At 40.5% G+C, this 24,944-nt stretch overlaps 2 protein-coding genes across 2 annotated transcripts in view; both read left to right on the top strand.

Annotated features, from left to right (window-relative positions):
- The window catches only part of slc30a7 (solute carrier family 30 member 7), a 29,605-nt gene extending 5,256 nt beyond the window's left edge, over window positions 1–24,349 (top strand). The window contains exons 4-11 of the mRNA XM_080735651.1: window positions 555–642; window positions 3,132–3,264; window positions 6,004–6,210; window positions 7,486–7,530; window positions 10,509–10,644; window positions 18,662–18,752; window positions 20,322–20,471; window positions 21,893–24,349. Of these exons, the coding sequence (XP_080591777.1) occupies window positions 555–642; window positions 3,132–3,264; window positions 6,004–6,210; window positions 7,486–7,530; window positions 10,509–10,644; window positions 18,662–18,752; window positions 20,322–20,471; window positions 21,893–21,940 (898 nt within the window). The 3' untranslated portion in view covers window positions 21,941–24,349. The remainder of the gene's footprint in view (window positions 1–554; window positions 643–3,131; window positions 3,265–6,003; window positions 6,211–7,485; window positions 7,531–10,508; window positions 10,645–18,661; window positions 18,753–20,321; window positions 20,472–21,892) is intronic.
- The window catches only part of tmem259 (transmembrane protein 259), a 354,282-nt gene that overhangs the window by 317,819 nt on the left and 11,519 nt on the right, over window positions 1–24,944 (top strand). The window lies entirely within an intron of this gene.

Here is a 24,944-nt window from a genome sequence, read left to right as displayed (position 1 = left end):
TCTGCATGTTTAAAGTGAATATAGTAATATAGTCATATAGAGGGTATCTGCATGTTTAAAGTGAATGGTAGTAATATAGTCATATAGAGGATATCTGCATGTTTAAAGTGAATATAGTAATATAGTCATATAGAGGATATCTGCATGTTTAAAGTGAATATAGTAATATAGTCATATAGAGGATATCTGCATGTTTAAAGTGAATATAGTAATATAGTCATATAGAGGGTATCTGCATGTTTAAAGTGAATGGCAAATCAAGTGGCAAAGTGAGTTTAACGTCATTGTATGCAATCAGACAGGACTTTTCTGTTGGGTGTTTGGGCTGTCAAGACCAGGAAGTGTCAAAGCAGTAAATGGAAACATTCTGTTGGGACTTTAATCACTGTTTTGTTTATCCACACCCGGGGACCTGTGTGTGTGTGTGTGTGTGTGTGTGTGTGTGTGTGTGTGTGTGTGTGTGTGTGTGTGTGTGTGTGTGTGTGTGTGTGTGTGTGTGTGTGTGTGTGTGTGTGTGTGTGTGTGTGTGTGTGTGTGTGTGTGTGTGTGTGTAGGTATGTGCGTGCAGAGGTCCTGGCAGGATTCGTCAATGGATTGTTCCTGATCTTCACAGCGTTCTTCATCTTCTCAGAGGGAGTGGAGGTAATCTATTACACACCTAGTAATCTATTACACACCTGAGCTTGTAGATCTTCTCAGGGAGTGGAGGTAATCTGTTATTTAACTCATCTGAACAAATGCAGCTTGTAGATCGGCTGTTTTCACTATTTGTCATACCATTAAGTAAACAGGGCTTAAATGGACATGAAACCATAGGCTGACTTAAAAGACAACTCCACCCTAAATAACACCTAGGCTCATTTTCCTACTTATATTGATCACAATATAGTCGGGGCGTTAGGGAGATAGAATGGTAAGTTCATGCTAATCAGTCTAAAATCACCAAATGAGGCACAGATGTATCCCAGGGCTGCTCTAATGATTTAGCTAGGGCGCAACCTTCAGGGTCGCCACAGCGGCCAAATCAAGTTGGGCTCCCATCGACTTTCTATGCAGGAGGAAAATACGTGTTTTTTTTTCTTTTCTGTGTATTTAAGTAGGATGTGAGGGCGCTGCGAGGCGCTGTGAGCTTGTAGATCTGCTATTCTTGGCTAATGTTCCACATAGAATAAGGATACTAGGGTTCAAGTGGTTAGTGTAGAAAAAATAAACTTCTTATCACTCAAAGATTGTTGACTGTAGTAACTCTAAGGACCCCCCAGGGGCCCTGGACCCCCTGGTGAAGACCCCCGGTCTAGAGATAATGAGGTGTTGCAGAACCGAGAGGTGCAAACATCAGGACATTAAATGAATGAGTCTCCAGTTAAGAGTTGTTTTCTTAAAGCCTATTAATGAAGTCTCCAGTTTTAATCCTATTAAAGCTGTCAGCTCATTGAGCGTCTCTAATCACATGACTACACATGGGCGTGACTCTGACACACCCTGTTATTGCCAGACCCATGAAATGGGTAGGCCTACATAAGCAAATGTCGGTCTGTCCCTTTTCTATATAAAGGGTATATATGATGATGACATGATGATGACATGCCTACAAAAGGCATGATGTCATAAATGATGATGACAGACAGGGGGTCTGGCACAACCAGGTTGACCTGGTCTAGTTTAATGAGATGATCTGTAGGGTGGTGTTTGTTATCTTAGTTCATTTGGGTGACGGGGCACCCTGGGGTGCCATGACGGCAGTCAAGGGGTGCCGCGAGATCATTTGATAATATTTGGAATTTATTTGGACACTTAAAAAATATATTTTGTATCATTTTAAACTTTTGAAGTATACATTTATTTATTTTCAGTCAGTTCTAATCCAAATGGCTGTTATCTTTGCGTTTTCATTGCAACATAATCACTAAAATAGGCATAAATAAAAGGTGCTGGGAGTGAAAATGATGAATATTATGTAGGGGTGCATCGGGTGAAAATAATATTTATAGGGGTGCCCTGTTTGGGAACCCCTGATTTAAAGGTCTTGGTCAGTGATACTCAAACTCCGGCCCGCGGGCCACTTCCTGCCCACCAGCTTAAAGTCCTCGAAGTCACATCCAACAAGCTTTAAACTGAGCAGATTGGACCTTCCGTTCCAGAGATAATGGCCAAAACATCTTGAAAGCGGCCATTGAAATTGCCGACTTTTGCAGATTTCTTTTCCTTCTAAAGTTTGTGTATGCGACCTGACGGTCGCTTATCTCCCGATTAGGGAGTCTTACTGATTTTTACCAGTGGCTCTGCCTGACTAATTAGCATACCCAAAACGTCATTGTAGGCCTAATGCAAATCTAAAGAAAGTGAGATGTACTGTAGCTCTACTAACCGCATCATTAGCTATTTGGTAGCTAAACATTCTGGGTAATCTATTTTAAGTAGATTGTTTTATTTTATTTACTTTTCTAGCCGTAATTTTCACAAGATTTTCACAAGTTTATTTTCTGTAAAAAGCCATTTGTGTTGAATGTGGGCCAAGTCATAAATAACATTGTGAAGCAAAGAGAGATGTGCTCAGCTATCTTTAATGTTATCCCTCTTGATAGCAGGCAGACACATAGACAACAACAAAGACACATAGCAAACACATGTAGGCCTACATTAGTTTGTTTCAGTGTTTGTGTGGAATATTGAAAATGTAGGAAAATTGTGTCACATAATTTAAATGGAATTCCAAGTCATAAAATAATGCACATTGCACTTGTCTTAAATCATATGGAAATAAAGCACATAAAAGAGAGAAGTTATCAAGTAATGTCATTTTATCAACTGGCCCGTTGACATTGGTGTAATGTGGCCCACTGGTTCAGAAGGTTGAGTATCCCTGGTCTTGGTTATTTACTTGGACAAGGTTTCAGAGTAGCTTGATGTTTGTGTCTCTTAGTTCAGACTTTATGCTGGGCTGGGCTGGTTTCATCTCACTATAAATGTCTTGAAAATGATTTATTTTATATCATGTGTGTGTGTGTGTGTGTGTGTGTGTGTGTGTGTGTGTGTGTGTGTGTGTGTGTGTGTGTGTGTGTGTGTGTGTGTGTGTGTGTGTGTGTGTGTGTGTGTGTGTGTGTGTGCGTGCGTCTCTCTCTCTCCACCAGAGGGCGTTGGAGCCTCCAGATGTCCATCATGAGCGTCTCCTCCCAGTCAGCATCGCTGGTCTGCTGGTCAACCTGGTGGGGATCTTTGTGTTCCAGCATGGAGGACATGGCCACTCTCATGATGGAGACTCAGGTACCCTATAACCCTTTAACCCTAACCCTACTGTACCCTACTGTTACCCTAACCCTAACCCAGCCTGGTGGGGATCTTTGTGTTCCAACATGGAGGACATGGAGACTCAGGTACCCTCTAACCCTAGTCTTGCGTAGCCAGACAACTATTCCACAATCTCTGAATGCTATATAGAGTCTGGAACGGCAGCTCCTGAACGGCGAGTATCGGAAGTAGCCACTGCTGCACTGAACTGTAGTCCCATTGGAAACATAACAGAAACACAATAGCTCAGACAAAGTCATTTGAGCGGCCTATTCTTGTTATGGGTGTATAGTTTAAGAAAACATTTGAAAACATCATGGAAGTAACACCAATAACACCAGAGAAAGACAAAATAACATCAGAAATATTGAAAGGAGACATAACACTTCCAGTAGGACCTGTTATTGCTACTGCACCAAGGTCACATCCGCTTTATCTCACACTCATCATTTCTATTCCGGTTTGCCAGACTATGCCGGGAGCATTTGCCAAAATCGCGGAGGCAACAGTCTGGCCTCGCGAGACTACCCTAACCCCCCTAACCCTACTGTTACCCTGACCCATAGAGGACATGGACACTCTCATGGAGACTCAGGTACTGTCACCTAACTAGGGCTGGGTACGGTAACCGCCGTACCACCGTATCGCGGTATACTTACCGCTGTGTCAGTGTCCTTACCGCGGGAATAAAATAAAAATAAAGAATAAAATGTTTTAGTTATTTTTTTTGTATCCCTCCCAAAAAATATATAGGCTATACAGAGCATGCGAGCGGAGTGGGGCTATTATTTATTGAAACGAGCGAGTTTTAAAATGGGGGAGAAGTAAAGAGGACGCTATTTTCTGTCAACTGACAGACGGGATTGTCGACTTAGAAAATCTTGAGTACCGTACTTTTTCCACCACGTCGCTGCCCGTCGGTGGTCCCATCTTACAAGCTTTTATGTCAAGTCTGGTAACTAAAACTTGTCTACTATATGTTTATATCACCACTCAATCAGTACAGGATCACTTTGTCTCATCTGGTTTGTTCACAAACAGCCTGAGAAGCCCCAGCGTAGCCTACGTTACTATAGTAACCCGTCACTGCACAGATCTACACGCTCGGAACGCGTCGCAGACGCAACATGTTGTGAGCTTGTAGATCTGCTACTTTCGAAGCCAGACCTGCTGCTGTGCTGTACGGGGAGGTGTATAACTCTGGCTTATAGGACGGTGGAGCGGTGAAGTCTGGGCAGATGATAGGATTATTTCGGCTTATCACTGAACCCTAATTGATAGATACGGGGGTGCTGTAATTACCGCAATACCGTCGGGAATGGGAAGATGAAAACCGCGATAACAAAATGTCCATACCGCCCCAGGCCTACACCTAACCCCTAATTTGGGCATTGTTTCAGCATGCGGCTGTTACCATGGTGACGACACTGTTTAGTATCACTGATGTCATCATGCAGACAGACGGTAGACAGACAGACATCTGGTACATTAATAGTTAGATATTATAATGTATTGTGTAGAATAAGCCTGGGCCATGTTAGGAAAACCTTCCATATTCCATAACATTGTAAAAACAATTGCATTAAATAGTTTTTAATGTTTTTTTCTGCTTTAGGTCCACTGCCTGCCTAACCCAGATAATGAATACATATCCATGCATGTACACTGTACAGTACACATAGAATAACCCAGATAATGAATATCATATCCATGCATGTACACTGTACAGTACACATAGAATAACCCAGATAATGAATATCATATCCATGCATGCACACTGTACAGTACACATAGAATAAAGACATTAAATGAATATCATATCCATGCATGCACACTGCACAGTACACATAGAATAAAGACATTAAATGAATATCATATCCATGCATGCACACTGCACAGTACACATAGAATAAAGACATTAAATGAATATCATATCCATGCATGCACACTGCACAGTACACATAGAATAACCCAGATAATGAATATCATATCCATGCATGCACACTGCACAGTACACATAGAATAACCCAGATAATGAATATCATATCCATGCATGCACACTGCACAGTACACATAGAATAAAGACATTAAATGAATATCATATCCATGCATGCACACTGCACAGTACACATAGAATAACCCAGATAATGAATATCATATCCATGCATGCACACTGCACAGTACACATAGAATAACCCAGATAATGAATATCATATCCATGCATGCACACTGCACAGTACACATAGAATAAACCAGATAATGAATATCATATCCATGCATGTACACTGTACAGTACACATAGAATAACCCAGATAATGAATATCATATCCAAGCATGCACACTGCACAGTACACATAGAATAAACCAGATAATGAATATCATATCCATGCATGCACACTGCACAGTACACTAGGGGTGACCCCGAATAGTCGACTAATCGATTGAAACGGCACCTAGTCGAATGGCAATATCTTAGTCGAATGAAAACATATACTTTGGTTTCTCGCAATAAAACACGCATAGCCTACTGGCTGCTTTCAATCAATCAATGAGGCACAGCCGTACTGTGCATTGCGTAGAATCCACAGAACCTGCCAGCTGTGCTGTGTTAACACTCAATCAGGCTCAGAGATGATGTGTACTGAATCGATTGGTCAGATAAATCTCTCTCTCTCTCTCTCTCTCTCTCTCTCTCTCTCTCTCTCTCTCTCTCAGGTCATGGTCATAGTCACTCTCTCTTCAACGGCAGTGCGAACCACGACCACACCTCCAAACACCATGGCCACGCCCATGAGGGTCATGGCCACGCCCACGAGGGTCATGGCCACGCCCACGAGGGTCACGGCCACACCCACGAAGGTCAAGGTCACGGGCACTCTCACGGAGGTCACGGGCACGCTCACGACGAGCCACACTGTCACGGTGAGTGGTGTAGTTTATCTGTTGTAAGGGGACAGAGATATAGAGCAGGGGTTTTCACAGTGGGTGACGGGGCACCCTGGGGTGCCGTGACGGCAGTCCAGGGGTGACGGGGCACCGACAGACAGACAGCTCACAACGGGTTGCATCTGCGACGCGACGTGAGCTTGTATGTCTGCTGTTAAACCCGGAAGTTTGGTCCTGATAGTCTCCAGTAAACTCCCGCGGAAACTTGTGGATAGAGTAGGCTACACCAGGGACGTGCAGAGAATGTTAGAGGGGCAGGGGCTGAAATATCTAAACGGGCCTTTTGGTGAAAATATAGAAAATTGCAGGGGGATGTTGGATTGAGCACAAAATCTAAATAAAAACTAGAAAAAGAAGAAAATGACAGGAGGAGAATAAGGAGTGGAGGAGGTAGATAAGACCGTTGGCCCCCAGCATGACGAGGAGGCTGAGAATCCATAAGAGAATCCATAAGAGAATCCATAAGAGAATGCATAAGAGAATCCGAGAATCCATAAGAGAATGCATAAGAGAATGCATAAGAGAATCCATAAGAGAATCCATAAGAGAATGCATAAGAGAATCCATAAGATAATGCATAAGAGAATGCATAAGAGAATGCATAAGAGAATCCATAAGAGAATGCATAAGAGAATCCATAAGATAATGCATAAGAGAATGCATAAGAGAATGCATAAGAGAATCCATAAGAGAATCCATAAGAGAATCCATTAGAGAATCCATAAGAGAATCCATAAGATAATGCATAAGAGAATGCATAAGAGAATGCATAAGAGAATCCATAAGAGAATGCATAAGAGAATCCATTAGAGAATCCATAAGAGAATGCATAAGAGAATGCATAAGAGAATCCATAAGAGAATCCATAAGAGAATCCATAAGGAATGGGATCGATAAGCAGAACCCGAATCGGAATCGCTAAAATCTTAACGACACCCATCCCTAAGTGTACTACAGTAGTGAATTCACTACTCCGTCGCCATCTGGTTGCGTCATCGCTGTCGCACAGTTAAAACGCTCAGAGCGCTGGCTTTTGGAGCAAGAAATAAAAGCTCTAATAATAAAAGTCCAGTCCAGTATATACCAGACCCTTTGGGTCACTCTGACCGGCCCTTGTAGGGTTAATGGAAAATTACAAAATAAACACATTTTCTAATTTTACCTCAAAACATGAATGATAAGCAGGGTTGTGTTTATAAATGATAATGATATGTTATTATTCATTAAAGTGTGTATATTGTGTTGTTTCAGATGAACACACTCCAGGGAAAGGAGCCACAAAACAAATCCTACAAGGTGAGGTCTGTCTGCCTGCCTGCCTGTCTGTCTGTCTGTCTGTCTGTCTGTCTGTCTGTCTGTCTGTCTGCCTGCCTGCCTGCCTGCCTGCCTGCCTGCCTGTCTGTCTGTCTGTCTGTCTGTCTGTCTGTCTGTCTGTCTGTCTGCCTGTCTGCCTGCCTGCCTGCCTGCCTGCCTGCCTGCCTGCCTGCCTGCCTGCCTGTCTGTCTGTCTGTCTGTCTGTCTGTCTGTCTGTCTGTCTGTCTGTCTGTCTGTAGTTCTGCTCTGTGTCAGTGGTTTTCAACCAGTGGTCCTTGAGGAGGTTCCAGGTGGTCCTCAGCTAAATGATGGAGGGTTGGTAACCAAATGGACCCTCATAGATCTGTAACTGTTGAGAGTGTAGTGAATAAACCATGGCTCATCTGTCAGTAGATTTAGCTGAGGTTCTGGAGTCCAACATGGAGCAAGATGAACAATTAAAGGGAGTCTCAGCACACTGTGCAAAACCAAGTTTTTTATGTTCAGTTAAATAAAGTGCAAGCTTTTGGTCATTGACCTTCTTCAGGCATAACATCGTCAGTGACAATGACCATATATGGTCACTGTCTGCATTTTTTTCATAAATATGTGCTATTGAATACTCTTTACGTCTGTGTGTTGGTTAAAATAATATTGAACCAATGAAAAGTAGTAAAAAGACCTTTGGTCAAAACCTCCTAACTCCACTTGAGCTCATTTCCCCCAAAATGAACATTTTGTACTTTTCAGCCCAACAGCAGAGATATTAAAGGGTGTCATCACTTGATCACATCTGTGTCAGACATTTCAGTCAGTAATCAAGGGAGTTGTAGACTCTTACAGTGTTGGGGAAGTTACTTTGAAAGCGTAACTTGTACAGTTACAAGTAACTCACCATGGCAGTAACTTGATCAAGTTAAAGTTATACCCCTGGAGAAATGTAACTTATAAAGTTTCAAGTTACATAGAAAAAGTAACTTTATTTTCAGCGTTAAATTGAACGCACATTTGGTGTACATGAAACAAAATATAATATCCTACAAAAAAGTCACATGCCAGCAGAAATATGCCTCTCAACTGAGTTTTATGTTTTATTTCAAAAAGGTTGACATTTTCTTTAGTAAACATCTGTGTTCCTAAAATAACGTTAAAAAATGAGAAAATTATGATCTGTTGAGGACATTTGATCGTAAAATTATAACTTCGCTAGTAACTTCTTGTAACTTGAGCCAAAAATTACCCAAAAAGTATCTCAGTTACTTGACGAGTTACAGAAATATGAATGTAACTCAGTTACCAGCAAGTTACAGCAAAAGGTGACTTAGTTACGTAACTCAGTTACATGTAACTTTAACTTCCCCAACACTGGTCTTACAGAGAAGTACTACAAAAGGACAAAGAGATAAGAAAACACCAAAGAAAGGAGGGAGATATTTACACAAAACAAACACAACATAACAGTAGACAGAATGTAATACAATGCAAGCATCAGGCAGAAGCCATCATAAAGCAAGTAGCAAAACATGTCTATTGTAGTGTATTTATAGTACAACACTCATGTCAACATCCTCATTTAGACCTAGAGGTTGTAGACTTTCTAGGGCTGGGGGCTTCAACAGGGGGTCCGGGACCCCTGGGGGGGTCCTCAGAGTTAATACAGGGTGTCCTCCAAATCCTCCAATGCTTTTTACCCTAGTGTGAACTGTATAGCCAAAAATAGCAAATCTACAACGCCTCGCGCTGCGAGGCGTTGTGAGCACAGAGTGAAAGGTCAAGTTTATTAAGTATTGACGGTTCAAGTGGTTAAATATCTGAAAACACACATTGACATGAATCCAAAATACACTGATGATTGTGCTGTCAAAGCCTTAATGATTTTATACTTTAGCTAGCAGATCTACAAGCTCACAGCGCAGCACTCGGTGCCGCGCTGTGAGCTTGTAGATCTGCTATTTTTCAATAGCTAAAGGACCTAGGGCTGAGAATTTGGTGCGACACCCCTGGATGGGATGAGAAGGATTATTAAAGTGACAGTACAGTTTACTAACATCTTTACTTCTTATTGAACTTTTATATTCTTTGTTTAATGGGACGGGTGGGTTTACTGATATACACTTTATCACATGGACATCTTAACACATACACAACATTTTGATGTGTTTCATGTGATAAAACCCCTCACTGGAAAGGTTTTCCCTCTTCTAGGGTGTCTAAAGACATACTGAGTCAACAAAATGAGGGGGGAGTACACAATTTAAGAGATTAAAAACTTCTAGTTTGTGGTTTACAGTCTGGTAAAAAAAATGTCTATCCAAAAAAATACGTAACCCTTAGACTGTTATTCGTCTCAGGTACTCAAATGATGAATAAATAGTAAATAATAAATACTGGACCTTGATGTGTAAAAGGTTGAAAACCACTGATTTCTTACTGCCTGCAGGGTGGTGCTGTGGCCACTAGGTGGCAGTCATGCACCGTCAACCACACAGGCATTGTGTGTGTGTGTGTGTGTGTGTGTGTGTGTGTGTGTGTGTGTGTGTGTGTGTGTGTGTGTGTGTGTGTGTGTGTGTGTGTGTGTGTGTGTGTGTGTGTGTGTGTGTGTGTGTGTGTGTGTGTGTGTGTGTGTGTGTGTGTGTCCACACAAAATGTACACTAGTTATTTTAATGTGAAGGTAATGGGTTCAGAATGCTGTGATATTTAATCTGGTCCACATCAGTCTTATTTCCACCCAAGCTGAGCGTAAAGTGTTTGTGTTTGTCTTCCTACATGTCTCTGGTTTCTATGTTGGTCTGATTGATTGATTGATTGATTGAAGACTTTATTGTCAGTTTGCATAGGAAAATGTACAGATTCATGACTGTACAAGTTCACTGGTACAAGGTCTACTAAAAGGAGATCCATGAAAAGACTAAGCTTATTTCCACAGGAAACCATTTGAGTATCTCATATAACATTGTGGTTGTATTGGGTGTGTTTACAGGTGTATTCCTCCACATCGTAGCAGATACTCTGGGTTCTATAGGAGTGATCATCTCAGCTCTGCTGATGCAGAAATATGACCTGATGATCGCTGATCCAGTCTGTTCCATGCTGATCGCTCTTCTTATAGGAGTCAGGTTAGTGCACACACAAACACACACACACACACACACACACACACACACACACACACACACACACAGAGTGTGCTGGGTGGTCAGACCACAGCACCATGGTGTCCAGATGTTCCTCTTCTAGAAGGAACACATCTGCAGACCACCCTGACCCTCTGGTTCTGAACACCACACTGTTCCCCCAATGACTTTAGACACTTTAAGCAATGGCGGCTCCAGCAGACGGCTCCGTTAAGCAGAAATGGATCAGTGCTCCATAGATAAACCTGCATAGACGCATCGCCATGGGAACCAAAGAGTTCAGTGAAAGGGGTGGGACCCTGTCGCCGCCGGCTGTTTGCTTAAAGATTCTGACCGCTATGGTGATTATGTCATAGCAGCCATACTCCGCCTGGCGTTGCTGTCCTGAACATCATGGAGCTTAAAGTCCCTGTTGTAAGGGCCGGGTCCCCACGCATACCTGCAACGGGCCGGGTCCCCACGCATACCTCAGTGACTTTAATACTGGCAATCATGGACAGATGGCTTCATTTCCTAGTAGTAGAAGTACAAAACTGCAGCGAGGCACCCTCAAGGCATCTTGCTAGTTTGTTATATCTGTATTCTACATGTAGTGATTCGAGTCTGTTGCATAAAAATCGTAGGAATGACAAGCTTTGAAACAACTCAGTTGTCAAATGTTTGAATATACTGAACATAAAATGCATGATATGGATAATGATATCGATCCTGAAAATAATTTTTATAATACTACACATAACAAATGTGAATATTATACTGAAGAACCTCTTAAAGGAAAGATTAATATGGAAGGGTCGATATCAATTATCCATTTCAACTGTAGGAGTATGAATGAAAATTTCTCAAAGATAAAACGGTGTTTAAGTGAACTGGGAAACAAATTCACTGCAGTAGCAATCTCTGAGACCTGGCTTGATGATGGACAGGATATTCTATATAACCTAGAGGGATATGAAATATTTTTTAATAATAGGGCACATAGAAAGTGTGGGGGAGTTGCATTATATATTGATAAAAAATATAAAACTAAACATGTAACTAATATGTCAATGGTTGTAGATAATATCATGGAAAGCGTTACTGTGGAATTGGAGATTATGAATTCAAAAAATGCAGTAATAAGTTGTGTCTATAGGACACCTGGTTCATGTATTGAAACATTCAGAGATAGGTTAATGGAAATGAACAATAATATAAATAATAAGAAAATGTTTTTTGTTTGTGGTGATACTAACATTGATTTACTTTTTTTATCCATATTAACTGCTCTCTATGATAAGAACTGCCCTCTAGTGAAGAAAACGATTAAACAGAAATTTAGTGGAAAACCGTGGATAACTAAAGGGATACAAAAAGCATGTAAGAAGAAGAATGCACTTTACAAAGAATTCCTAAAAAAGAGGACAATAGAGGCTGAACACAGTTATAAATTATATAAAAACAAACTTATAGGAATTATGAGAAGCAGTAAAAGAGCCTATTATAGTAGAGTACTGGAGGAAAATAAGAGTAATATTAGAAACACATGGAAGGTACTGAATGGCATTATAAAAAAAGGTGCAGGTAAAGTAGGATATCCAAATTATTTTCGGACAATTAATAAAATAAATATTGATGAAATGAGTCAAGTGGCTGATGAATTTAATACATTCTTTGTTAATGTTGGTCCTGATTTGGCTAATAAGATTCCAAAGACTGGTTATGAAAACAAGGTAGAAGGGGAAACTAAAAAGATAGCAAACTCTATGTTTTTGAAGGGAACAAATGAAAAAGAAATAATTGACATTGTCAATAATTGTAAGGCCAAGACATCCTTAGATTGTAATGGAATTGACATGGCATTAGTAAAGAGTATTGTTGAATATGTGTCGAAACCTCTTGCATATATCTGTAACCAATCACTAAAAACAGGAATATTCCCTAACAAGATGAAGATAGCAAAAGTTATACCTATATATAAGGCTGGAGATAAACATGAATTAACAAATTACAGACCAGTTTCCCTCCTTCCACAGTTTTCTAAAATACTGGAGAAAGTTTTTTACAAGAGGCTAGATGAGTTTATTTCCAAACACAACATATTATGTGAACAACAATATGGTTTTAGGGCCAATAGGACAACAACACATGCGTTAATAGATTTTGTGGAGACAGTAACCAAGGCATTGGTAGATAAAGAGTATGCTATTGGAGTATTTCTAGACCTCAGTAAAGCTTTTGATTCTGTAAATCATGACTTGTTATTAAAAAATCACACCCGTGTGAACTGAGCGGTGGTCGTGGGGGGGAGGGGTGCCTGTGTGTGTGGTGTGTGTGTGTGTGTGTGTGTGTGTGTGTGTGTGTGTGTGTGTCTGGCCTGGCCTGGCCTGAACAACAGCGCCCCTCCCTTAACATGTGTGGTCAAAAAAGGTACTTCAGGCTACATACAGACACACACGCACACACACACGCATACACACACGGCCACGTATAGGAGACGGTGTAACCACCGCTCAAAAATTAGAGAGGTATGGAATTAGAGGGGTAGCGCTGGCCTGGGTAAGTAGTTATTTGTATAGTAGAAACCAATATGTACAAATAAATGACTGTAAATCGCAAAATTTGACTGTTAAATATGGAGTTCCTCAGGGTTCTGTGTTGGGCCCTTTACTCTTCATCTTGTACGTTAATGATCTATGTGAGGTTTCGAGACTAATGAAAACAATAATCTTTGCAGATGATACAAACTTGATCTGTTGTGGAGAAAACTTGGAACAACTTTTGGATACAGTGGAGCAGGAACTGAAGACATTAAAGATTTGGTTTGATTCTAATGAATTAACGCTAAATTTAAGTAAAACAAAGTATATAATATTTGGTAATCGTAGAATAAATAATATTAAAAAACTAACAATAAATTAAATAGAAATTGAAGAAGTAACTGAGGTCAAATTTCTTGGAGTAATTATAGATAATAAAATATGTTGGAAGCCTCATATAAATTATATAAAAACTAAAATAGCCAAGTCAATTGCAATATTATACAAGGTTAAAGATTATTTAAAGCTATACTGTGTAAGATTCTCAACTAGTGGTCAGTAGCCATATAGCAAACCGCGGTCGCGTTCGCGTCTTTCGCCCGTTTTTCGTACCTTCATACCCCCGCGTCTGCCTCCACAACGCCGAGAGCTATCTTTAGAGGGGTCCCTGGTTCCTGGGCGTTCAGGCATTCCGGAGAAACAGACTACTTCACCCTGCCTGGTAGGCGAGATTACTTTTTGAGTAAAGAGACACACGGGCGACTACAAATATGGCGACCCCACTTCAAGATGCGCTGTGATTGGCCGGTAGTGTACCATGTGTGCATGATCGGCGATGTGATTGGGCAACGTATACACAATGTATACAGATGATGCAGATTACGTCAATTTTGCGCGAAATCCGGTCCACGGCCAGGATCATAGAAAACATATAAAGAGAAGGCTTCAGAAGCTGAAAATAACGGAGTGGGTGTTCTAAAACTTTAGCGATTTAACAGTTAGGACAATTTTAAGATTTGTTTTATAAAAAAAGTTACATGGTAAAACTTTAAATAAAACTGCATTATATCTGTTATATTGTTCCTTTATACTACCATACATAACTTACTGTGTGGAGGTGTGGGGAAACACATACATAACAAATACTTACTCAATATTTATCCTTCAAAAAAGAGCTATAAGAATTATAAATAAAACAAATGATAGAGAACCAACTAATAAATTCTTTATCCAATTAAAAACTTTAAAATTCAAAGATCTGGTTGACCTGAAAACAGCTCATATAATGTACAAAGCAGAAAATAAAACATTGCCGCACAATATCCAAAAGTTGTTCCAAGGGAGGAAGTGTAATTATGATTTGAGAGGTATATGTATGTTTGACCATCCATTTGTAAGGATCAATGCAAAACAACACTGCATATCTGCAAAAGGGGTTATTCTATGGAATGATCTTAGAGATGAATTGAAAAAAAGTGAATCATGGAACAAGTTTAAGAAAATGTATAAAAGGGACATAATAAATAGATATCAGTTAGAATATTTATGTACAGCAGTACGGGTTCAGAGCAGGATTGTTTGGAATAGTAAGCCTGATTGATTGTTTGTTGTTTATTTTTGCTTTATTTAGTTTGTAATTCGAGTGTATAAACACTGGGGCGGAAAGCCATAATACTTAACTACTTAAGATATTTATGTTATAAAATGCAGGGGTAGGACCTGATAAGTTGCACAAACTTCTTCCTACTCCTTTTTCGAATATAGATTATAATTTAAGGATGATGTTATGATAATTTTGGGCGTTATTCTTTTTTATTTTTTTTAACCTAATCCTTCCTTTTATTTTCTTTGTCTTTTTTGACTATTTTAATATGTTCGAAATAAATGAATAAATGAAATGAAAATACCCGCAACGGGCCGGGTCCCCACGCATACCTGCAACGGGTCGGGTACCCACACATACCCGGCGGGGTGTCAAATATAACCCTACAGGATTAAACATTTTATTGTGAGAATCACAGAGCCCCGTTTCAGCCCAAACAACGCCACCTCGCAAAGCGAGTTAAACTCTACTCGGTGCGTTCTTTTTCACTCTACGCGTCCCTTTGTGACGTTGTGAGCTTGTAGATCGTCTGTGTGTTTTGGTGAATGTTCATCCCAGAATAGAGATTAGTGGTTCAATGTCAGAAACATTCTAAATATTATCATAGTATTCTGAGAAACCCTGGACTTTGGGTCACAACTCCCTCTGTGAGAAACCCTGCTTTACACTGTATTTATAGGACCATTCTCATCTGTGTGCGTGTGTGCGTGCGTGCGTGCGTGCGTGTGTGTGTGTGTGTGAGTGCGTGCATGTGTGTGTGTGTGCGCGCCAGATGTTTCCAGCAGTGTGGTTGTGTTGGCTTTGTGGTGGGCGGGTCTTTCATGTTAATGACAGGCCTGTCCACCAATCAACGGCCTGGGCTCTACAGCTGCTCTGTGATGATTGGCCCCCCACATTGACCTCTGACCTCATCAGCTCACATCAAGCTTTATTTATAGACAACATTCATTGATAGAAAGAAGACCCTAAAATAAATAAAACCTTTATTCGTTCAACTTCTCCTGCTCTGTCGGTTGCGCTCACATACAGCAGGGCTTTTCAAAGTGGGTGACGGGGCACCCTGGGGTGACGGGGCACCCTGGGGTGACGGGCACCCTGGGGTGACGGGCACCCTGGGGTGACGGGGCACCCTGGGGTGACGGGCACCCTGGGGTGACGGGGCACCCTGGGGTGCCGTGACGGCAGTCCAGGGGTGCCACAAGATAATTTGATAATATTTGGAATTTATTTGGACCCTTGAAAAAATATTTAGTATCATTTTAAAGCACAAAGTTATTTTCAGTCAGTTCTATTATCTCAACGTTTTCCTCGCAACATAATCACTGAAATATCGTCACTGTCGGGCAGAAACCTCGTATCTCCAAGTTTCAAATGTGTACGTCTTTTGGTAAAGCAAAGCCCTGCTTCATCATACAAGACTGTTGCATAAAACTAGTGAAAACAGCAGATCTACAAGCACTTGTGTGCTTGTAGATCTGCTGTTTTCACTAGTTTAGTAAAATAGTTTTCCACCCGACAACGACGATATGCTATAAATACAAGGTGCTGGGAGTGAAAATTATAATGTAGGGGTGCCTCGGATTAAAACAATATTTATTGGGTGACCTGAGACAAAAAGGTTTGGGAACCCCTGATGTAGAGCATCGCAGTAGGCGTGGTTTACTGGTCCCACTATAAAATCTCCCATTCATTTTCCTCATAGACTTTTACAAAAATATTTATAACAACTATGTTAAGCCTCGAACCAAGCCATCCAGGATGGAGGTGAATCATGAACATGAGACCTTTGTTTCTATGAAAAGAACATTTTGAAAATCGCTAAACAAAGGGTATTTATTAAATGTAGTATATCAAATAATGTAATATTAAAATATGTTTTCACATAGGATCAAAGGTTGTATGGTCATGATTCACTGCCATCCTGGATGGCTTGGTTCTAGACTTAAAGGGATATTTCACTTTCAAAAAAAAGTTTTGTCATTTTATCGTCTAATCAGGCTTTTGGGAACACCCAGGACAGTTTTAGAATTTCTTCATTCAGTATTTAGATATTTGATTTTCATTTCCACCCTTCCAGGACCTTCCTATACAAACCCATTATAACTTCAAACTCCATTTTAACCATGATAGATTCAATGAAAACAACCGTCCTTTTTTCTGGTGACTCCTGACACCCTCTGAATACGTGAGCAGGCCGTGTTTATTTGATAACATTTTTCATTGATTTCTATTAATCTTTTGGGGAAATGAAAATTATTAAATACAATAAAAGATTATAAATAGTAAATGAAAAAGGTTATCGAAAGGGTGTCAGGAGTCACCAGAGAAAAGGGCAGTTTTCATTGACTCTATTGGGTCTATTGTAAAAACATTCATTGTTGGTCTTTTATAAATCAGATGTCTTTGCATGGAAAACACAAAGATCTGCAAGGGGAAAGAGAAGGTCTGCATGAGACTCTGATAACCTGCAGTTATGACCATATTTAGACATTCCTCTGACCTGTGTGTGTGTGTGTGTGTGTGTGTGTGTGTGTGTGTGTGTGTGTGTGTGTGTGTGTGTGTGTGTGTGTGTGTGTGTGTGTGTGTGTGTGTGTGTGTGTGTGTGTGTGTGTGTGTGTGTGTGTGTGTGTGTGGTAACATTCTATTAGATGTGAGCTCATTGCTTCATGTTCTCTGATGATGGAAACTCACTGTGTTCATTTAACCTCTACTGTTCATACTAACCTCTATGTTTTAAACCTGGGGTCCTCAACGTTTTCAGCCCAAGGACCCCTTAGCTGAGAGAGAGATGAAGCAGGGACCCCTTAGTAGAGAGAGAGATGAAGCAGGGACCCCTTAGCTGAGAGAGAGATGAAGCAGGGACCCCTTAGTAGAGAGAGAGATGAAGCAGGGACCCCTTAGCTGAGAGAGAGATGAAGCAGGGACCCCTTAGCTGAGAGAGAGATGAAGCAGGGACCCCTTAGTAGAGAGAGAGATGAAGCAGGGACCCCTTAGTAGAGAGAGAGATGAAGCAGGGACCCCTTAGCTGAGAGAGAGATGAAGCAGGGACCCCTTAGTTGAGAGAGAGATGAAGCAGGGACCCCTTAGTTGAGAGAGAGATGAAGCAGGGACCCCTTAGTTGAGAGAGAGATGAAGCAGGGACCCCTTAGCTGAGAGAGAGATGAAGCAGGGACCCCTTAGCTGAGAGATATACATATACATAAACATATAGTTTCATTGTTTGACAGCACAATCATCAGTGTATTTTGGATTCATGTCAATGTGTGTTTTCAGATATTTAACCACTTGAACCGTCAATACTTAATAAACTTGATCTTTCACTCTGTACTTAGTCTGCTCTTTTTCCCCTCTACACCAATTGGAGTTTAAAACACAAAGCCAGTGTTTTAAACTCCAGAGCATTTTAAAGTTTCTCTGTGAGCCAACATGTGTGATGTTCATTTTATCAGACATGCTCCCATCCTACAACATATGAACCCTTTGTAACTTCAAACTCTGTTTTAAAACCATTATTTTATACTTAAGCTATTGATAAATAGCAGATCTACAAGCTTGTAGATCTGCTATTTTTGAAAAATCGTGCAAATCTTTGCATTCATCATTTTCATAGCAAACCTTTGTAACTCAACTCTTTGCTTGTGGGGGGTCCCTGGAACAACATATTTTGGGATGGGGGTCCTCTGCCAAATACCTATAGTTTTGGGGGTCCTTGACATGAAAATTGAGAACCACTGATAATAGAAACATGAGGTTTTATTTTTTATTTTTAATGATTTTTTAAAAATGTCAGAAAATAGCAGATCTACAAGCTTGCTGAGTAGACGTTAAGATGACCCAGGAAGTGTTTTAATGTGACCTCTGACCTGTGTGTTCTCAGTGTGGTTCCATTGTTGAGGGAGTCCATTGGTATCCTGATGCAGAGAACTCCTCCTGAACTGGACAGCAGCCTACCTGAAGCCTACCAGAGGGTAAGAATAGAACCCTAACCCTACCCTACCCCACCCCTACCCTACCCTAACCCTAACCCTTAACCCTAACCCTACTGAACTGGACAGCAGCCTACCAGAGGCCTACCAGAGGGTAAGAATAGAACCCCTACCCCTACCCTACCCTACCCCTAAACCTACCCCTACCCCCTAACCCTACCCTTTAAAATGTCAAGGTCTCCAATTCACCCTTTGTTAGCCTTCTGGTTGGTCCCTGACTGACCAACCAGCAGGCTCTATCTGCCTTGTCCCACCCTGGTTCTGCCTTTTTATGTTGAATTTGCTAAAACATTATTTTTGGAGAGTTAAAAACATGCTGAGTCACCTGAGCAGCTCCATTTTACTGAAACCAAGTTTGAAATTAGAATTGAACACAGAATAACAATATGAAGCAACTGAATTAAAATGATAGTGGATGGAGTGTCCCACCGAGTGTCCCACCAAGACACAGCAACCAATGGGTGTGAAGAGGGGCGGGACAACGGGTGGGACTTGACAAAGGGTGAATTAACTCTGACAGTATACAAATGGGTCCATTTGGTTTCATTTGTATACTGTCAGAGTTACATACTCGTAAAGTTCAATTTAGACCTCCCAAAAGGAACCCAGAGAGTCTAGTTTTTGTCAAGTAACTTGACAACTTAAACCATAAAAACCAACGTGAAAAAGAATGGTGATAAAATCGTGTATCGTGATACAGCTTGGGAAAATATCATGATATTGTATTTTTCCATATGGCCCACCCCTAATGTACGTACAGGTCCAACAGTTACATGGTGTGTACAACATAGCAGAGCCTAATTTCTGGACTCTCTGTACTGATGTTTACATCTTGTATAATTTGTATAATGTGTGTATAATGTGTATATAGGTGCAGCAGCTACATGGTGTGTACAACATAGCAGAGCCTCATTTCTGGACTCTGTACTGATGTTTACATCATATATTATGTGTGTGTGTGTGTGTGTGTGTACGTGCAGGTACAGTGTATATAATGTGTGTGTATGTGCGTGCAGGTGCAGCAGTTACAGGGTGTGTACAACATAGCGGAGCCTCATTTCTGGACTCTCTGTACTGATGTTTACATCATATATAATGTGTGTGTATGTACGTGCAGGTCCAACAGCTCCAGGGGATCTATAACAACATGTATAATGTGTATATAATGTATATATACAGGTCCAGCAGCTCCAGGGGGTCTACAACATCGCGGAGCCTCATTTCTGGACTCTCTTTACTGATGTTTACATCATATATAATTTATATATAATTTATATATAATGTATATATAATGTGTATATATAGGTGATGTTTACATCATATATAATGTGTGTATATAGGTGCAGCAGCTACAGGGGGTCTACAACATCATGTATAATGTGTATATAATGTGTATATAATGTGTGTATAATGTATACAGGTCCAACAGCTGCAGGGGGTCTACAACAAAGCGGAGCCTCATTTCTGGACTCTCTGTACTGATGTTTACAACATGTATAATGTATATATAATGTATATAATGTGTATATAATGTATATAATGTGTTTACAGGTCCAACAGCTGCAGGGGGTCTACAACATAGCGGAGCCTCATTTCTGGACTCTCTGTACTGATGTTTACGTCGGAACCTTGAAGCTGCTGGTGGCTCCTGATGCTGATACAAGATGGCTGCTCAGCCAGACGCACAACATCTTCACACAGGTACGCACACACGCACGCACGCACGCACGCACGCGCGCACACACACACACACACACACACACACACACACACACACACACACACCACACACCCACACACCCACACACACACCCACACGCACACACACACCCACACGCGCACACACACACACACACACACACACACACACATACACACGTAACAACCAGGATCATGAAGGGACCCTTAACTTATTGACTGCATTCGAAGAACAGTGATTTTCTGGCCGTGATTCTCTTACCCTTTTAGTGTGGGCAAGTGTGTGTCCATCGTCTGTCTGTCCATCTGCATGCTGACATCATAGTACTGACATCACAGACTTGCCTGGCCACGGAACACCATATATGGGCATAAAGATTTGCCCAACAGGCACTCCAACATTATTTCTGAGACTGCTACATTCAATCCCTCAGATACTGTGCACCCCCGCCGGGCACAGGACTAGTTTGGTATATTTAGAAAAGGGTTTTCGTGGAGTGGAGGGTCGTGAATCTTTAGCCTGTCAATAATTATAATCAAATTGAAGTGTTTCCCTAACAGGCCAACACACTGTACTGTACTGTACTGTACTGTACTGTCTGTGCTGTGCTGTGCTGTGCTGTGCTGTACTGTACTGTACTGTACTGTACTGTACTGTACTGTACAACTGTAGTATTCAGGAGTGATCATATGTGATGTCACATTCATTGAGAATCGTGTGGAACACATTTTCTGTTGAGAAATGTTATGTATGTATAGTTTAATTGATATTTATTCATTAGTGAATTAATTTCCCCCATTGACTTACTGTATATATCCATATCCATATATGGAGATATATCCATATCTGGAGTGTGATGTCATAAAAAGGTTACAGTATAGCTTCAATGCTTTGATCATAGCCACACCCAAACTGTCAATCACTGTCAATCACTGACAAAATCTACAACCACATGTTAGGATTGTCACAATTATTACATATAATAATAATCGTCCAATTGCAATTATTTATAATCATGATTAATTCATTATATTTATTTACATGTTGAAAAGTTTTCATATATTTTCAAACATTGAGAAAATAATAGGGAATAGCCGATCTACAAGCTCAAAATGTGTAGATCTGCTATTTGCACTATCAGCATAGCCACTATATTTTAGCCTCAAATATGTCAGTAATTTATTTGCATATTTAGGTTATGTGTCATATCTGCCATGTGCAACTTCAAAGCCTAAAAGCCAAACAGAAATGTAATTGTCAACCACAAAAACACAATTATATCGCTAATCGCAATTATTTGAGTGACAATTAATCTCAACCTCTCTCTCTGTGTGTGTGTGTGTGTGTGTGTGTGTGTGTGTGTGTGTGTGTGTGTGTGTGTGTGTGTGTGTGTGTGTGTGTGTGTGTGTGCGTGTGCATACAGGTGGGTGTCAGACAGCTGTACATCCAGGTCGACGTGGCGTCGATGTAAATAAAATAAAATAAACATGGTTTCTGTCATCCGGCTCGTGGGACCAAAGCCCCTCCTCCTCCCTCCTTATATGGCTCTGTGCCCGGGCCCAACGGACCAATGGGAAAGCAGCTCTGCTAACCTGGACAGCCAATAGACGGACACGGACTGGCCAGCCATGGGAGTTCTTTTCCAAAAATGGACAAACATTTTTTTTTTAAATATATAAAAAAAGAAAACCTGTCTTAACTAGAAGTACAGGGACTGTTGGGTGACGGTTTTACCCGTTTAGGCCTAGAAATGACTTCTAAAACTGATGTCAATCTTTTTACTGTCAAGAAACCCCACAATTACATGTATTCGAACTCGGACATCAACGACTTGTGATTTTTGCAAGTCGACTCGACTCAGTAAAAAGTTGAGTTGAAGTCGGCTTTATCGTTTGATGATGTCATCACATCACACACGACCCCCCAATTATTTTGGGGGGTCCCCAGATGATTACCTTAATGTGAAACATTGTTTTCTCTCTCAACAGTAAACACACCAACATAAAGTTTAAGTGTATAGAGGGTATCTGCACATTTCTAAAGTGACAATTTAAGGACTTTTTTTAATACCTCTAAAATTACAAATTAAACATTGTCCAAATTGTCAAATATATGCGGCAGCAATTGTGAAAATAGCAGATCTACATGCGAGGCGTTGTGAGAATTCTGCTATTTTCACAGTAGAAAGTATTATTATTATTTCGACTTTCTCTGGTGGGAGTCGACTTGTGTAATGAAGTCGACCGAGTCGACTTGTCGACGTTGTTGTTAATGCCCTGGGGACCACCATGTGTTAATGCCCTGGGGACCACCATCAAATAGTTCAAATACAATAATACATCTGGGGGTCCTTGACAGTAAAACAGGTTTGAGGACCACTGGTTTTTCAAAAACCTCAAAAAGGCTTTAGAAGCGGCCTCGGGTCTGAATGGGTTAAAGGTGATACACCATGCATTTAAAAAGTATTTATGTCATATTGTTTATGTCCCAAAAACGTTTTTCAAAAGGTTTGAGGCTAAATTACCGCTCCTGAATAGAGAGCCTCATTTTTGAATGGCTCTCACAGCATTTTCAGCTGCAGTACCACCTTTGGCCTGAACTGCGCCACCCCTCCCCAAAATCCTTTTGAAAAAAAAAATGTTTTTGAAAAAAAAAAAATCTTTTTGAAAAAAAAAAAAAAAAGTTTTTTTGAAGAAAAAAAAAGTGTTTTTCCTCAAAAACGGACGTTTATGACGTCACAAACGGCAGCAAATCTGGACAGCCTGTTTTGAGAACCCGTGGGATACTTTTAACCTTCGCCTTCTCAAAACCAGAGAAAGACACAACGGTCTGAAATAGGACTTTGTGAGGATAGAAGGTGCTAGTGGGACCCCAAAAAAAGGTTTTAAAATAGGAAAAGTGAATTTTCATGGTGTATCACCTTTAATTAATTTACGGAGGTTTCTGCCCCACGCGTACGGGAACTTCCTGTACTTCCTGTCGACGGTGGAAGGAGAGAAAAGTTCCAACTCTCCTCCTCCTGACGTGTTGCAGTGAAAACGGTGACTGTAGAAATATGTGACCATCCTGTAGGAAATGCGTTCGTGAACGGTTTGTTAGTCAACGCGGTCGAAGCAGGTTTGTGCGTTAGCGTTGGAGCGGATTAAAGTGTTACTAAAACAAACGTTCACACGTCGACGTCGGTGTCTGTGTAAGGTCCCCCCGAGACGGTCACATATCTCTGCAGGTCACCAATGTCACTGTAACACAGAGGTTTCCCAGGGCGAGAGACACTGTATTCCTCTCTCTCTCTCTCTCTCTTCATCTCATCAATGTTTAAGTGCCTTTTTCATCGACCAATCAAGAGACAATCGGATTGGAAGCCCCTCCCACTGGAGCAGCGGACTTCCTTAAAGGGACATTTCAACCAAAACCAATCTTGATGTGTGTTGATGTTTCATTCCATATTTGGTTGTAAAAAACAAAACAATGTTTTTTTTATTTTATATCGGTCTAATCATTGAACTGTAATTTATATAAAGCATCTCATTCGCTGGATTTAAAGGACAACTTAGTTTTTAATATATTTTAGATTGTAATTAAATAAAAAAGAGTGTTAAAATGTTTAAATGTACTGCTTTCTATCGTTCTATCGTTTTAGAGATTTTAATGATTTTTATTTCAGTGGGTGTCGGCATGTGTGCTGTACAAGCAGCTAAATGTGTATTTTTTAAGACGCAATAAGAATAAGCCCATTCTCAAGATTCACTGCAATCTTTCATGGTTGGATGTGACTTATGGGGGCTGGTAGTGTTACTGTAAATAGTAATAAAGAAACCGCTGGCTTATTGTGTCAAAAATAAATATTTAGCCACTTGTACGCATGCCCCCCCCCCCCCCCCCCCCACACACTGAAATCTAAATACTAAAATCACTAAAACAATAGAAAGCAGTAAATGAAAACATTTTAACACTTTTCTTTTCTCTAAAATATCAACCCTTGTTGTCAAAAAAACTAAGTTGTCCTTTAAAGGCTCAATCCCCAAAAATCATCTTTTTTTCTGTTTTTTCTTTTGCTTTCTTTTGGGTTCTTACTCTTCTTCCTGCATATCATCTGTCAGGTTCAAACTGGTACTTTTATCAACATTATTTCAGTCACACTTTGATGCTCATTAGTTCAATATTTATAAAACCTCCCCTCACTTTGATACTCTTCATTAGTTCAATATTTATAAAACCTCCCCTCACTTTGATACTCTTCATTAGTTCAATATTTATAAAACCTCCCCTCACTTTGATACTCTTCATTAGTTCAATATTTATAAAACCTCCCCTCACTCACCTGAAGGTGTGTTAAAGGACAACTTTGTTTTTTTACAACAAGGGTTCATATTTTAGATTGTAATTAGAAAAAATAAAAAGTGAGTGTTAAAATGTTTTCATTTGCTTTGTTCTGTTTTATCACGTTTACCGTGCTAAAATGTGGGGCATGCGTA

Source organism: Nannobrachium achirus, assembly GCF_963921795.1.
Source record: "Nannobrachium achirus genome assembly, chromosome: 1".
Lineage (NCBI taxonomy): Eukaryota > Metazoa > Chordata > Actinopteri > Myctophiformes > Myctophidae > Nannobrachium > Nannobrachium achirus.
Note: the sequence above shows the minus strand (reverse complement) of the source record. Positions and strands in the feature narration are given on the sequence as shown.